We start from the raw sequence: 17,895 nt of genomic DNA, 5'->3' as shown, positions 1-17,895 counted from the left end.
ACGGCCTACGCCGAAACGGCTCTACGCCCAAACGGCCACGCCGAAATGGCCACGCCGAAACGGCGACGCCGAAACGTCCCATTCCGGGATTTCAGTACTGTTTATTTTGCCGCATACTGTTCTTTCTTTGATCATTGATCACTGCATTCTTTTAGGGGTACGTTTATACAGAATAGAGCAAAACGTCGCATGTTCCAAAACTGTTTCTGAAGCCAAGCTGTGAACATAAGTCAACTAAAATTAGGAAGTGTGTGTAAATGTAGTGGTATTAGTTGTTACTGGCCTCACGTGCAAACAAAAATATGGCCTATTATATGACCTAAATTCTATAAAATTTTGAGTGCTGATCTGAACTATTTAAACCTTTTAAAAAACGATATTAATATACCAGACGAAGACGCTTAAGATTTGCCTACTTACCAAACAATGTTCAACATGCTGTGGGCACATCCACATGCCCGAAGGAGGATTAGTCAGAGGTGGATCGAGGCAATCTAAATGATAAAAGGATTCACAGAAGTCGCACGAAATTAGTGGTGCAACTCTACAAGATCTCCTACATTCACTGCATTTTTTAGCCGGCAGAGGTACTGTTCCACCTGGTCCCTTCTCGTGCGCCTTGGACATCTTGAACGTTTTCCTTCCTACCTTCGAGTACGGGATTTCAACTAAATCATAAAAATAATTTGTTATTGACAATTATTCATAATACGACATATCGTCATTGGTCATAGACCAAGAGGCAGCGCTGAAAAATCTATTTGAATTTATTAAAGCTAGATTTTTCACAGTTGATTACTGTTAGTGTGTAGAAAAACATACTGCGGTCGGTCAAGCGAAACGTAGAACAGGGGTTACTGAGAGGTATCAAAGTTGCTTTCCTACGAAGGTAATTATTTCCATTTACTAAGGCTGAAAATCAGTACACACATTCTAAATTAAATATAAATAAAAGTTATTATAGTCGGTCAGCTGCCTTATAGTAGTCGGCCTCAATAGTCGATTGAGGAAATGAAGCATTTTGGCTCGCAATTTTTTCGTCCAGCATGGATTTACTTGAAATTTTCACAGAAGGTAGGGAATAGTCCAAGGATCATTTTCTATATTATGCCGCTATCATACGCTAAAGCCTTGGGGGTGGTTGCCACCCCATCTCGGGGGTGGGAATTTTTATTACATTTTAACCATGTAATTCGATGTAAAAAGTAAAAAGATAACAGCGAAACTACAGGGTAACATTCCATGGTGCTTAATGTATGCTGATGATGTCGTGTTAGTAGGAAATAGTGAAAGAGACTTAGAACAAAAACTGGAACAGTGGAGACAAGCTCTGGAGGAAAAAGGTTTAAAACTTAGTAGGACAAAAACAGAGTATTTGGAATGTTCATTTAAAGATGGAGCTACTACAAATAAAATGGTATCTTTGGATGGTGAAATGATTGTGAAAAGCAATAGTTTTAAGTACCTAGGATCGGTATTACAGAGTAATGGAGAAATAGATGGAGATGCATGCAGTAGAATTAGGGCTGGATGGATGAAGTGGAAAGAAGCGAGTGGTGTGTTGTGTGACAGAAAAATTCCAATGAAGCTGAAGGGAAAATTCTATAAAACAGCCATAAGACCGGCTATGATGTACGGGACTGAATGTTGGGCAGTGAAAAAGAAAGAGGAACAACGAATGCATGTGGCGGAAATGAGAATGCTTAGATGGATGAGTGGAGTGACAAAGAAGGATAAAATTAGAAATGAGTATATTAGGGGAAGTCTAGGTGTGGCACCAATTGATGCCAAAATGAGAGAGCATAGGTTAAGATGGTTCGGTCATGTTCAACGTCGAGACGTTAATCACCCAATACGAAGAATAGCTGAAGTGCAGATTCCTGGAAGGAGTAGGAGAGGAAGACCAAAGAAGACCTGGGGGGAGGCGATAAGGCAGGACATGTTGGTAAAGGGGATTAACATTGATATGACCCAAGACAGAATTGTGTGGAGAAATGCAATTAGGGAAGCCGACCCCGCATAGGGATAAGGCAAAGAGAATGATGATGAATTCGATGTAAAAAGTTTTTCTAAGAAAAAAATGTTTTTTACATTTTCTTCGTAAAACTAATATTTTCGAGTTATTTGCGCTTGAAAATAACAGTTTTTCGACGAAAAAATCGACTTTTTTAGAGGATTTTTTGAGAATACCTCGAAAAATATGCATTTAATCAAAAAAACTGTAGATATCGAAATTGTATCTTTTAGTAACACAAACCAAATTCTTTTCCTATAATATCTTTAAGACCAATACAAACCGAGATACGGCATGTTAAAGGTTAGCTTTTTTCGTCAAATGCACAATTTGAAATATTCAAAGCCAAATGATGGGAAAAATTTGCATTTTTCGAGGAAAACTTAAATAATCTTTTTTCAAGTATACAATTAGACCTTTCGAAAAAAAAAAAAAATAATAATAAAAAGTTTCTAGCATGAAAATTAAGCGACTTACAAAAAAATGTCGGTACCTGCTTTTCTCTACGAAAGAATCAGTGAAAACAACGCCCTAACTACCTTCCTAATTCAAAATTGGTCTTCACCTTTCTGTAGTTCCTTTTATAATTATATTATCAATACACTCAAGGAGTTTGACCTATTTAAAATGCCTAATTTTGGAAAAATTGGAGTATAAAGAAAAATTTATTTTTTGCAATTTGGTATTTTTCACCTTTTACTTCAAAATATCTTCGAAAATACTGAAGATATAAAAAAAATTATAAACTATTAAATTGTAGCTTTTTTAATGGCTAAAATTACCCTGTGCATACGTTTTCATTATAGTGAATAGTTAGCCAGATATAGCTGTTTAAAACCTCTATTTACCAGCAAACACCCCTTATTCGAGCCCTTTAAACCCGCCCCAATTAAAAACTAAGGCATCTTACGGAATTTAATTTACACAGTCTTATAGCTCTTTAAAAATCATACAAAATCAGTTTTGAGGGGTCTCATTACTAAGAGGGTATCAAAGTTGCTTTCCTACGAAGGTAATTAAATCCATTTACTAAGGCTGAAAATCAGTACACAGTAGTGATGTAACGAATGTCATTTTTTGAACATTCGCGAATACGAATACGAATGCGAATATCTGCTACCGACATTCGCGAATGCGGATGCGAATGCGAATATTCAGTTTTTTTAAAATTTGTTTCTCTTTTTGTAATGTTTACTACATTTATAATGAAAAGTTAATTGATATTTAGTGTAAATCAATCTGAATCTTAAGCTCTATTACATAATACCAAATAATAAAAAAAGTGAAGGCTGATAATGTGATTATACAAGGTTAAGTCCTATCTATCTATTGCCATTCATTTGTCCAAAGTTGAACGTAGGCTCCCCATTATTTTTCCACTCTTCTGGGTTCAGTGCTAATGCTGTCGATCTGGTTATTCGATGGCCTGATCTTTTTAGGTTATTCGACCATCTCGGCTGTGGTCTGCCCCTTCCTCTTTTGTAGTCCCAAGGTCGCCAGTGAGTTATCGCTTTGTTCCCTCTTCCGTATCTTTGTCTGCTGTTGTGTCCTGCATATTTCCATTTGAGAGTAGCTGCATGTTTGAGGTTAAGTTACCTTTTCTTTATAAAAAAAGATGAGAAGTGAATAGATTTTGATTTTATTAACCTAATATTATCTTAAAATTATTTTTTTTCTGGTTTTCATATTCGCAAAACATTCGCACAAATTTCGCGAATGCGGATGCGAATGCGAATATGCAAAAACATGCGAATATTCGCGAATGCGAATGCGAATACGAATATTCGTTACATCACTAGTACACAGCACAGTGAGATATATTTTTCCAAAATTAGGCATTTTAAATGGGTCAAACTCCTTGAGTGTATTGATAATATAAATATAAAAGGAACTACAGAAAGGTGAAGACCAATTTTGAATTAGGAAGGAATTTTGAGAGTTGTTTTCACTGATTTTTTCGTAGAAAAAAGCAGGTACCGAAATTTTTTTGTAAGTCGCTTAATTTTCATGCAAGAAACTTTTTATTATTTTTTTTTCGAAAGGTCTAATTGTATACTTGAAAAAAGATTATTTAAGTTTTCCTCGAAAAATGCAAATTTTTCCCATCATTTGGCTTTGAATATTTCCAATTATGCATTTGACGAAAAAAGCTAACCTTTAACATGGCGTATCTCGGTTTGTATTGGTCTTAAAGATATTATAGGAAAAGAATTTGGTTTGTGTTACTAAAAGATACAATTTCGATATCTACAGTTTTTTTATTAAATGCATATTTTTCGAGGTATTCTCAAAAGACCCTCTAAAAAAGTCGATTTTTTCGTCGAAAAACTGTTATTTTCAAGCGCAAATAACTCGAAAAATATTAGTTTTACGAAGAAAATGTAAAAAGCATTTTTTTCTTAGAAAAACTGTTTACATCAAATTACATGGTTAAAATGTAATAAAAAATTCCCACCCCCGAGATGGACTATTCCCTACCTTCTGTGAAAATTTCAAGTAAATCCATGCTGGACGAAAAAAATGCGAGCCAAAATGCTTCATTTCCTCAATCGACTATTGAGGCCGACCGACTGGCTCTGTCCCGTCATACAGCTACCGACTATAATAACTTTTATTTATATTTAATTTAGAATGTGTGTACTGATTTTCAGCCTTAGTAAATGGAAATAATTACCTTCGTAGGAAAGCAACTTTGATACCCTCTCAGTAACCCCTGTTCTACGTTTCGCTTGACCGACCACAGTATGTTTCTCTACACAGTCACAGTAATCAACTGTGAACAATCTAGCTTTAGTAAATTCAATTAGATTTTTCAGCGCTGCCTCTCCGTCTATCATGTTAATTATACACTTTTGCAGTTGCAAAAACAAAAAAATTGTATATATTTTATACTAAGAATTTTCTTAGTAAGAAGTATAAGTATTGTGTTCGCCAGTTAGGAAACACTAGCATGAACTCTGATTTTCGTACCGGTTTAACCCGAACAGTACTGGCAGTGATAACACTGGCACTTTGTTAACATGTTAAGCCCCGCGTGACACAGATGCTGTTTTACGGTACTGTGATCTTGCCGGACCGCGTGAGTTTACGAGTGTGTCTCACTAAATTTTACATGAGACCGCGTGAGCAGGTGAAGAGACACGGTGCAAACTTATGTATTATTATACCATTGAATAACGCCGGTCTAGGGGAACACTTCAGTGGTTGCGGTTTCAAAATAGGATAATTTGATGTTAAGTTATGAATCATAAAAAACAGCCATATGTATTTGTACAAATGTTTATTCCAAACAAAAATAAAGCTTAGGTTTGTTTTATAATTGTAAAATCATCTGATAAATCATCTGCACCTGATAAATCACTGCTCCCAAACGTGTTAATAATCTTCATCTGACATTACTTCATCGTCTAGATCAGGGGTCGGCAACCTTTTGAGTCGGAAGAGTCAAAAATTACAATTTCAAAAATTTCAAAGTTTTTAAAGAGCCACAAATTTTTTTTGTCAACAATAAATAGTACTCGCATACATAAAGTTCTTTGATAAAAAAATTAATTAATTTATTCATATCAGACCACGTTCATTTATCAAGAACAGGGATATTACGAGGTTTCGCTTACGAGTTACATTTATTAGGTGTCCCATGAAATCCCTATTGAACTGTAATCCTCTATAACGAGCCATATTTGGTTATAACGAGGAAAAAGGAAACCGGTGAATATGTTTTTTACCTGTTTTCCTGTTTTTAGGGCAGTAATGGCTATAAATAAACACTCCAACTACCTGTATATAAAAATTTCCAACATCTGTGTTATTATCGAGGCAAGTGCTGTAATAAACTCGCCGCCTGCAATAAACTTCTTCTTGTTTATCTACCGACCGATATTGAATATTGTAGGACGTTTACAATTTACGATGGCGAAGTCTCCCCTTATTCAGGTCGACCATCGACATCTAATAAACTACGTAAGAGACATCAACTCATTTCAATATTATTGTTGTCTGATATAACGAGATCCGCTTATAACGAGGTAATTAGACCGCCATTTTATTTCTCGTTATAGAGGGAGTCTACTGTAATTGCAAAAACATGAAATACATATGCACAGTACATCTCAATTACGTACAGTTGTATACAGTATTGCTCATTTCTTGGTAAAAAAAGTCATCAGTCAAAGTGAAAAAATGTTTGTTTTGTCTGATGAAAATCGATCCGGGTTAGCCGGACTGCCGGGTTATCGGAGGCCGACTTATCGGGGTTCCACTGTAATTGCCGTTCTGAATATCTTCTGCAAAAAGAATTAATTTTTCTTCAAAACAAACCAATTCTTCCACCAAAACATAGGCTGGGTTTCCCTTTCCTTGCAATTTTAGATTCAGCTCATTTAATTTCGCTGTGATATCCACCACAAAGTAAAATTTTTGCAACTATTTGTCGTTCCCTAATTCAGGGTGATTAATCCCTTTTTCATTTAGGAATGTATTTATTTCATTCAAGCACAAAGCAAAACGTTTCAACACCTTACCTTTGGAAAGCCACTTGATTGTGATTGTGAAGAAGGAGGTCGGAATACTGATTTCGTTTAAGAATTCTTTAAACTGACGATCGTATAGTGCTTTTGACAAGATGCTATTAATAATCTTGATCACCAAATTCATGTGGGATGTGGGATAGAGCTAGAAGTGCAGATATACGAAGGAGATGCAAGGTGGACAACATTAATAACTGGGTGAAAAGCAGAAGAGTAGAATGGAACGACCACATAAGCCGAATGACAACAAATATATTAGTAAGGACGGCGAGAGACGGTTCCCCAATAGGAAGACGATCAGTGGGAAGACCACGAAAAAGATGGAATGACAACTTACTGGAGGCACATTGAAAAACAGACAGAGTAATGTCTATATAAAAAGAAGAAGAAGACCAAATTCATTACCTCAACTATTTTTTCTGCTAATGTTTGGGCACAAAGCGTTTCTTGATGTGAATTTCGTGATTTATTTTGCTTTGAAGAATCGATGGTGCCCCTTTGTTTTTCCTGTCATACTTCTGGCTACATCTGTTGCTATTCAAACGATTTTATTTAAATCGATCTCATTCTCCTCAATGCATTTTTGCACGGCATTCGCTTTATCTTCCCCTCTAGTTTGTCTCGAGATCGGTAGCAATACCAGTATAAGTTCTTAACTTCTGGGAGTATAAGTGACTGAGAGGATCGGTGTCTAATCCTCAATCGATTCTAATCGATTCAAAAGGCTTTTTAAATGTTTTTTTTTGGTAAAATAAATAATATTTGCGTGTGGAACTAAACAGCCGCAGCTTCACATCGAAAGAGCAGCAGGTTGCCGACCCCCTGGTCTAGATGTTTTATCCAAGCTTATTCAGCTTCAAAAGAAGACCTACTGCGCTATTTATAACATTTCTTTATTATTAACACAATTAACTAAAATTGAATGGAAATTATATTGTGGGTCATCTAAACGTTCATATTTGATCATAAAAAATGTCATACCGGGGCTGAACGTGTTCCGTGTCATCCGCTTTTCGTTAACATTCGGATTAAATACATTAAATACTAAAAGATGTGGAGCCGTGCGCGTTGGTTATTCCTTTACCTTGTTTTTAAACTACAAGGAGTAATTCAAATTTACCGCGCTGTAATGCTCGTTTGTAATTGGTCCAACCGCAGGCAAGTTTACTCCACTAAATTATAAAATTTTGACATTATTGACATTTATATAAAAGAACTGTTGTTGTTAAAACTCTTTAACGACGTATTAGTGTTATTATATTAGTCTTATATTGGAAAAGGAAAAGGCAATTTTTGTTTTTATTTGATTCAGAGTTGGACCACCATCTCCAGATAGCTATTTCTGCATCTCACGAGTCCTCGGTGGAGCTATGCAGTCACAACTCTAAACCAAATATTAACAGCCTGCCTAGTTAAGGGAAATCACCGCGATGCAATAATTCTACCTTTGAGATGCAAAACAGCGACATCTCTCGTTAAATTAGTCGTATATTGTTGTCAGATATTGATTATTAGATTACCCTCGAAGGCCGACATGGTCAACCAAAACAGAAGATGAATTTGGCCATTTTTCTACTGATATTATTGGGTGTGAATCTGTCTTTTGAGTTTACTCCTATGTGCTCCAGTTTAAAAACAGGGATAGCAGGCGATTATTATACGTAATATCCGGAACTTACTCCATAGATGGGATCAAGCGATAAGCGCTAAGTCGAATTCGCGTAAGTCGGGGTAAAATTTCGTATATGTATGTATATAAATTATTTTTAATTGGGACCAGAAGCTAAAACAATATCAAAATCCACAAGGAAACATTTTCCCGTAGCTGGCTGTATTAGTGCTGTCGCCAGAGGGGTACAACGGCCTCGGACTTACCCAAGTCTTTTTATCTAATTTGACCCGTAGAACACAATTTTTTTTGGTAACGGTTGATCCGGATGTCGATAAGATTGTTATAAACAAAGAACTTGCAGAATTACATAACAGCGATTTTTCGCAAAACAAAACATTTTTTTTTTGTATTTTTTTTGGGTAATTCTAAGCAAAAAATGTTCTTACAAGTTTTTTCGTAGGATGCATAGTTTTCGAGATAAACGCGGTTGAACTTTCAAATAACCGAAAAATTGCAATTTTCGAATCCGAATAACTTTTGATTAAAAATAAAATAGCAATTATGCTTGCAGCATTTGAAAGTTCAAGTCAAATTGTACCGATTTTGATTATTTGCACTGCTAAAAATTAACTTTTTTTATTGTTAAACAAAGCTACAAACACATAGTGCTTGAGTGATGTTTTCAATGCATCTCCGTTTAAAATCGAACGAGAAGGTACAAAAACAAGCGCCTGCAAACAGGCAATATCTACGTAGCATGTATAAAAACGCATGCATTCGGCACGCGTCAAAACGCCCAAACACTATTTGTTTATAGCTTTGTTTAACAATAAAACAATTAATTTTCAGCAATGCAAATAATTAAAACCGGTATAATTTGACTTAAACTTTTAAATGCGGTAAGCAAAATTGATATTTTATTTGTAAATCAAAAGTTATTCGGGTTCAAAAATTGCAATTTTTCGATTTTTTTAAAGTTTAACCGCGTTTATCTCGAAAACTGTGCATCCAACGGAAAAACTTATAACAACATTTTTTGCTTAGAATGACCCAAAAAATACAAAAAAAAATGTTTTCTTTTGCGAATAATCGCTGTTTATAACAATCTTATTGACATCCGGATCAACTGCTACCCAAAAAATTCGTGTTCTACACAAATTCGTCAAAATACATATTGGGACCGTACAAGTTCGGAAAAGCGACACCTGGTTTCATTAGTGGAGTCACTGAAGGTTTTCACCTCCGATTTCGTTGAACCTTCATCGATTTTCATGAAAATTGGTGAGTAGTTAGAAGATACTTCAAGGAACAAAGGTGACATGATGCCAACTTGCGCTTTTACCCTGGGGATGGATACCACCCTTTCTCGGGGGTGAAATTTTTTTATTAAAAATAATACCAGAAATCGATATAGGGGCAACTTCTAAGCAAAATTTGTTATATAAAGTTATTAACATAAATCAATACTTTTTGAGTTATTAAATATCAAAGATTTTATTTTTTCTTAAAAAAATTCATGTTTTAAAGCTGTTTTTCACGTATTACTCAAAAACTATAAGCTTTTGTAAAAAAGCTATTATTACCAAAATTAAAGATAATAAAAAAATTAATACACTCCCTACTCAAAGAACTAAACTAATGTTATGTCAAAGTGAGTTATGGGTAATTGAATGTATATTTTTTTCGACGAGTACTCAAATTTAGTATTCAAGCTTACATAACGGGAAAACGATGCATTTTATAGAATATACTTGTTAAGAACTTGTCAAAGTACTTTGGAATACTTATCAAATGAGCTTCAGTAAATGTTAATAGCATCAAAATTAAGCAAGTTGTGATGAAAATAAGAGAACCCTTTCGATTTTTTTTTAGGAAAAAGTGAAAAATAAAACATAGGCCATTTCCACAAAAATTAAAATTTGTAGTAATCCTCACAAGAATTTCTTTAGGTTAACATAGTTAATGATTTCAACAATTTTGACCGGTTTAGAATGCATATTTTTGAAAAAAAGATATAATTAAAATTCAGAATCAGAATTTTTAAAATTATCGTACTTTTCATTTTCTTTTGATAATAACTCCAAAAATACTCAATATACGTAAAAAATGATATATAACTAAATTTTAGTTTTTTCTGTTACAAATACTTTACCCATTTTACTATTTCCGTAGAGTAAAAAATAACCGAGATAGAAACGTTTAAAATTTCAATTTTGCTGCGAGAACCATATAACCTGGGCCCGTTAACCTTTTATTTTTTAAAAAGTAAGAGGTTTAAATGACTATTTTGACGTTTTTTAATAGCTCTTGGAATCATGTTTTAACCAGTTTTTAGATGAACTTGCTACCTTAAAAATTAACGGAGTTATTACAAAAAAACAATAACATTTTTTAGAACAATTTTTAAAAGAGACATTTTGAAACATTTTTGGTGCATAAACTTTAATGCTATCAACTTGTTTGAGCGCTTATTTGATAGATATTTCTATGAGCTTTGACAAATGGTTAATAAGTTTATGTTATAAAATGCATCATTTTCCCGGTATTTAAGCTTGAATACTTAGATTTGGGTACTCGACGAAAGAAATATACATTCAATTACCTATAACTCACTTTTAGTTAACACTGAAAGGTTTTTCTAGTAAGAAATTTATTTGATTTTTTTATTAGCCTCAATTTTGACAATAATAACTTTTTTGTAAAAACTTATAGTTTTTGAGTTATTTATGAAAAATCGGTTAAAAACATGCATTTTTCTCACGAAAAATTAAAATCTTTGATCTTTAATAACTCAAAAAGTTTTGATTTATTTTAATAACTTTATATAACAAATTTTGCTTATAATTTGTCCCTCTATCGAATTGTGGGGTTATTTTTAATAAAATCATTTTCACCCCCGAGGAGGGGTGGTATCCACCCCCGGGGTAAAAGCGCAAGTTGGCACCATGTCACCTTTGTTCCTTGAGATATCCTCTAACCACTCACCAATTTTCATGCAAATCGATGGAGGTTCAACGAAATCGGAGGTAATAGCTCATATCCATCTTCAGTGACTGCACTACATAGCTCATCAACATTTTTAGCACCTTTAATTATATTGGCCAATTATATTAGTCCTGGTTGCTGGATAATTGTCAAGGCCATAGCCCAAAAAAACATAAGAAGAAAAGTTAAGATCGAGGTTATGTTATTAAAAGGTAAACAACTGTATATAGTAAATAAAATTAATTATTAGAATGCAGTACTACAAGCAAAATACAATTAATTAAATTTATTTTTATAATATAATAATTGCATATCATATCAATCTTGTGGAGCGACATTATAATTTTTCTTCTTCAATGACAGTAGGTAGAAAATATACGTTAATTTGACAATTTCAACTGACAATATGAATTATTTACGAAAGTTGCAAGATTTCTCCACTATTCGCGCACGATCGTTTCTCGTATCCCTTTCAAGTAGTTGCACACCGCGAATAAAAACTTATGTAAGTCCATCTAAATAAACGAGACCGTTGTACCCCCTCTTACGACAGCACTGTACCGGGTGGTGAATTGGAAAACGGGCCATAAGAAATTCAATGTAAAATTTTAAACTGTTGAATTCCTGCTTCCCTACTTATTTTACATCAAAACACGTCAGACACTATTTGTAGAGGATTGAAATCTGTATTTAAAGCAACTGTTAAATTGTTCTACGAATTAAACATATTCCAAAATGTTTTAAAAATATAATAAATTTTTCAGAGAATTACGCCAAAGTCAGGCAACACACAGTGCCATAATGTGTATCGGTTGCGTTCGGTCACAATGAAGTTAAAAGAATATTTGAACTGTCCAAATTTTTATTTTATCATTTCTTGTTTAACAAATAATAAAATTGATAAGATACCCTCAGTTGAGGAGAAAGTAATAATAATAAAGATGTTTTATTCATCTACGTCAATAATGTTCGAACAATCAGTTAAATAATAACGTGGGCCTAACTTTTACACACGTACCTACTGTGGCAAATGTAGGTATTTTTCAAAATTTTGGAATGTGTTAAATCGTAGAACAATTTTAACTTTTGTTTTTAATACAGATTTTGATGCTCTACAAATAGCTTCTCATGACTTTTGATGTAAAATAATTAGGGAAGCAGGAATTTAACAGTTTAGAATTTTACATTGAATTTCCTATGGCCCGTTTTACGATTCACCACCCTGTATACCATTAATCACAAAAAAATTTAATGAAAAAATCCTTAATGAGTAGCTACTCACTGTCCTTAATATAAAGGCATACTTTCAAACAAGCAACCCACGTGCCTTGTGGGGGGTCATAGGATGCCAAAGACCATATCCTTACTGATTTTTATCCATCACTTGGATTTCGTAATATTAGTGTAACTGTAACATATTTTGTTAACATTTAAAGGGCTTTTACCCATGTATTTTTGGTGGCTCAGCATGTGATTTGCCTGTAACAGCATTGATGATGATCTATTATGTGGATCGAAAACGTTCTGTGATAGATGTGTAGATGTAGGCCTTTGAAAGTTTTTAGTAAATGAATATACCTTTAATAAAGAATTTTTCATTAATTAATTTACACAAAAAATGTTTATTAATCTTAGGGTATACAAATTAAAAAATCGGCAATCGAACTTATTTTGATATAGAAGTTTTGGTTAGGGCCCATGCCTCTGATGCATATGTGAGAATGGGGACTATAAGTGTTCTACAGGGTGATTGATTAGTGGGGTAAAGTTCAATAGATCCGCTATGGTACTAGACAGCAATAAAAGTTAATAACAAAAATTGTAGCCAACTTTGAGCTTCACGTTACAAAATTAGTTAGAATGTTACAGGGTGTTCGATAACACAGTGGCAGACCAAACTTATGTTTTTTTAAATGGAACACCCTATATTTTATTTTAAATTCGAAATCCTGTTAACTTCTCCATCACAAAAATATAAAGGTTTGTAATGTTATACATGGCATTTACAAAGTTATAACCAATTTTATATGAAAATCGTAACAAGTTCAACTCTCTGTATAAATAAAAGTAAGCACAACAGCAATGGTTTATTAATGCCATATTTTTTTTTATTTATTGTCAAAATTTTCAAGATTTATTTACATTGCCAAATTTCTTTATATCAAATACAGGGTGAGTCAAAACGCAAGTACATTATTTTCTCAGTAATGTTAAATAGAACACCCTGTATTTTATATCATTATTGAAAAGTAACATTACCATACTTTAATTTTTATAACATTCCCTATGTCCAAATTTATTAGTTTTCGAGATATTTTCATTTTTCAGAGCAAATTATTTTAGGTGTCTAAATTTATCTAAATTTTAAGTAAGCCATGACTGAATTGACAATTGACGATTACTGATTATCAATCCGGTAATCAATGTAAAAATGTAGCACAAAAAGAAATAAAAATAATTTATTAGTAATACATTTTACAAAAAAAAAACACAATCACAACATGCAACATTTTTGACACAATTAAAAACTACTTTTTTATGTACATAAATGTAACAAATAAAGAAATAAAATTAGTAATAAATTGTACAAAAAAACACACAAATACAAAATACAACATTTTGTGAAGACAATTAGGTAAACACTACTTTTGTATGTAAATGTAACAATGTAACAAATAAAGAATGAAACATGATTTATCAGTACTACATTTTGCAAAAAAACATGTTTGAAAAAATTAGAAGCTACTTTTAATAAAATATTTTTAATATTTAATTACATAAGGTGTTCAAAATTACCTCCTAACACATTTATGCACTCCTAAAAACGATCATTTAATGAGCTACTTACTCTACGAAGCATTTGTAAATTAACACATCGAAGTACACTTTGTATTCTATTTTTCATCTCATCCCTTGTTGTTGGAGGTATTTTATAAACTTCATTATTAACGTAACCCCAAAAAAAAAATCAGTCCAGTTTGTTAAATTCTGGTGATTTGTGTGGCCACGCTACTGGTCCATTGAAAAATGAAAATATCTCGAAAACTAGTAAATTTAGACATAGGGAATGTTATCTAAAAATTAAAGTACGGTAATGGTACTTTTCAATAGTGATATAAAATACAGGGTGTTCCATTTAAAATTACTGAGAAAATAATGTACTTGCGTTTTGACTCACCCTGTATTTGATATAAAGAAAATTAGCAATATCAATCAATCTTGAAAATTTTGACAATACGTAAAAAATATGACAATAATAAATCATTGCTGTTTTGCTTATTTTTATTTATACAGTGAGTTGAACTTGTTAAGATTTTCATATAAAATTGGTTATAACTTTGTAAATACCCTGTATAACATAACAGATCTTTATATTTTTGTGATGGAGAAGTTAACAGGATTTCGAATTTAAAATAGAATATAGGGTGTTCCATTTAAAAAAACATAAGTTTGGTCTGCCACTGTGTTATCGAACACCCTGTAACATTCTAACTAATTTTGTAGTGTGAAGCTCAAAGGTGGCTAAAATTTTTGTTATTGACTTTTATTGCTATCTATTACTATAACGGATCTATTGAGCTTTACCCCACTAATCAATCACCCTGTATACAGTCTTATACGAGTTTTTTTAAACAGGCATTTGTTAGCTCAGTACTTTGATAGACATAGATCATGATATCATCCACGCATGTGCAATTATGATGGGCTATTTTATTTCCGTTGATGTGTTATTATTGAGGTTAACCGACGTCCCTAAATATATAGGTAAACTTTTTAACCGCTGCTAAGTTTTGGTCAATGACAATTAAATCTGCGTGGAGACCTTCCTCGTGTTTGTCTTACTCGGTATAAATTAGGATTTATTTTGATTTATATATTATCCCATTCGTTCTGTTGCTGCTACTAGCTCGGATGGGATTTCTGTGGGTATTGCCCACGTCGTCACCATATGCTAAAATTTGGACTGGTCCATTAAATATAGCTTCCCTGCTATCTAGATTAGCGTCTCATGACTTTTTCTAAGGCTATGTTAAAAAGCTGACATGCCAGAATGTCTTCTTGCCTCAACTCCCTATTTATTTCAAATGGAGTTGACGAGTTGTTCTGAATTTTTACTGATAATGGCATCTTGGCCGTCACATTTATCATCCATTTTTTTTGGAATTCCAAACTCGTTCATAGGGTGGTAAAGACTTGGTCTTATGACACAGTCATATGCTTTAAAACCGACAAAAAGATATCTATATTGAACTCTTGCGCGTTTTCGAGAATTTGTTGTAGTGTGAAGATCTGATTAGTAGTGGAACGGCCACATCTGAAACCTATGAAATACTACAAACGCTTCAGTATAAGTCATTAATCTCTCATGCAAGATTTTTGACAATATCTTGTATGCTGTATTTAGAAGAGCTGTTCGTCTACGGTAATAATTGCATTCTACGGTTATAATTGCGTTCCTCTTTTTGTATAACGGGCATATTAAGCCCAGGCATTTCCTCCTCAGACCAAATTTTACAGACATTTGAATAATTTCCACAGATATTTTTTCGAGTACAAGCAAAACTTAATGCGAATTTGTTACTCGCACTTCTCTATTATTTTCAGCAATAAAAAACACGACGAATGCAAGAAACACAAAGAATAACATATTATCACGAATTAGACACTTCCTATTGGTCGTTACGGTATACAGCAAATAAGGAATATCAATGTTATTTTATTTTAATGTCCGCCTGGTATATTATTTGACAAATAATGACATGATTTCGAAGTCAGTTAAGTATGATATAATATAATATTTTGAAAAATAACGCCCTAGGGTATTAAATTTAAATAACTAATTAAATACTGTCAAGTTGACAAATAACAACCTAAGTAACACTATGGTTACCACAATTACGTTACGACTATTGCTGGTGAATGTACTTATTTGAAAACTGATTAATTCAAATTATTTTGCATATAAAGAATAATTTTGTCGGACATTAAACGTTGAAGGAACCACGGGTATTATAGATAATAACGCTTTCAGTCAAAGTTTATCCCTCGGGCCAAAGACCCTCGGTATATACACCATTGACCTCAAGCGTTATTATCCTTATAATACCCTTGGTACCTTAATAACTATAACGCTATATAAAAAATTCAGTGTTATATATAAAAAGGAATATATTAATTACCCAATAACATAACTGCAAAACTTAATCAGTGGTCTAACCTTTATCTGTTCCAGGAAATACACATGGAACACTCATACTTCTGGGCAATTCAAATTGTTTGGGGTTCATAGCATTGGCAGCTTCAATCAGAACTTCCATCGGGCTAAGTTTTTGCTTTTTTGATGGACATTTGGCAACTGAAGAACTAGGCGGAGTACTATTGGATCTTTTGCTTCGAAGTTGTGGAACTTCTGAATTACTGCTACTTTGTTTTTTATAATATCTACAAGATTGACACAACCATTCACCCATTGGTATGTCCTTTTCTTCGAGAGGTGGGTCACTAACAAAAAAAAAAGGTAAAATGGTAAGAACATTTGATTAAAATTGTTTATAATTTATTAGTACAGTATACAGCAATATAAACAGTACCGAAATGCGTATGGATGAAATTTGTAAGTATGACGCCCAAAACATTCTGAGTGGTTTCCGAACATCGTTATAACATATATGGATGTTAGAATGTTCAGAATGGTTCTCAGGGTTGCAGAGAAAGTGCTTATCATTGAGTGTCAATGTGTTTATCAGAGTGTATCAAAGTGTTCATTACAGAGTGTATCAAACCAATTTTTATTAAACATCAAATTGCCTATTCATCTATAAATGTTTACTTTATGTAAAAGAGGAAATCAATACATATCCAGTAAATTCAGACAATCACTATTATAATACAAGAAGTGTTGAATCTTTATGAGTTCCTAAACACAGAACATTGAAATTTATACAATCTGACTTTATACAATCATGTATCAAAAACAGTAAAAGAAATACCACTTTCCACGGAATTAAAAAAAATGTTTAAGATTTACTCTTAAAAAAATCCTATTATTCTATAAATGAATATCTTGAGGACAAACTGCAGTAGCTTCATATTTCACTTGTAAAAAATGTTATTTTGGCCTCAAATGTTTCAATATCTTCTTCAATCTGAAAGACATTCTTGTTCTTGTTCATACAGATCCATGTATCGCACGAATTTCTAATAACAACTGAATGCTGAATGCAACAGAGAACATTACCAAGCATGTAAAAATTTGCACCTGCGCAATGTAAACATGGTCACACATTAGTCTCGTGAAACCATGAAGGCAACATTGGAACTTTGTGGTCACATGAGATCAATGGCTGCGTTAACCAGAAATACTCGGTTTAAGTTTCACCTAAAGAGCTGTGTTTCAGCGCTTTAAAACTACGTTCAATCTGGTAAATGGTATTTTTGTGTTTGACATTTTCATAGTTGGTTTTGTTCTATGTTCTATGAACTTAACATAAAACGCGATTCGTTGTTTTTGTTTATTTATATCGTTCAAGGATAACTTGGACGTGTCTTTAACAAATTTAATTCAAAAATAGATAATATACATACTACCTTTATTGTTGTTTGATAATGAAATGAACAAGAAATAATTTTTAGTGCTGCTGTGCTAGACTTGGCAGAACCATTGGATGATGATGATGTATTCCCACCATATATATTTTCAAAAACCCTTTTTACCACATAGTGGTGTAAGGCTATTCTCACCATAAAGAAATAAT

General features: G+C 33.1%; 2 protein-coding genes across 2 annotated transcripts in view; one reads left to right on the top strand and one right to left on the bottom strand.

Moving 5' to 3' along the window:
• Nucleotides 1–17,895, bottom strand: part of LOC114335423 (PHD finger protein 12) — a 150,911-nt gene that overhangs the window by 109,339 nt on the left and 23,677 nt on the right. The window contains exons 3-4 of the mRNA XM_028285663.2: nucleotides 16,359–16,642; nucleotides 421–668 (exon numbers count right to left, since the gene is read on the bottom strand). Of these exons, the coding sequence (XP_028141464.1) occupies nucleotides 421–668; nucleotides 16,359–16,642 (532 nt within the window). The remainder of the gene's footprint in view (nucleotides 1–420; nucleotides 669–16,358; nucleotides 16,643–17,895) is intronic.
• The window catches only part of LOC114335425 (immediate early response 3-interacting protein 1-like), a 73,951-nt gene continuing 72,584 nt past the window's right edge, over nucleotides 16,529–17,895 (top strand). The window contains exon 1 of the mRNA XM_028285664.2: nucleotides 16,529–16,666. The gene's annotated coding sequence lies outside the window, so the exon portion shown is untranslated. The remainder of the gene's footprint in view (nucleotides 16,667–17,895) is intronic.

The sequence above is a fragment of the Diabrotica virgifera genome, chromosome 7 (genome assembly GCF_917563875.1).
Source record: "Diabrotica virgifera virgifera chromosome 7, PGI_DIABVI_V3a".
Classification (NCBI taxonomy): domain Eukaryota; kingdom Metazoa; phylum Arthropoda; class Insecta; order Coleoptera; family Chrysomelidae; genus Diabrotica; species Diabrotica virgifera.
This window is presented reverse-complemented; position numbering and strand designations above follow the sequence as displayed.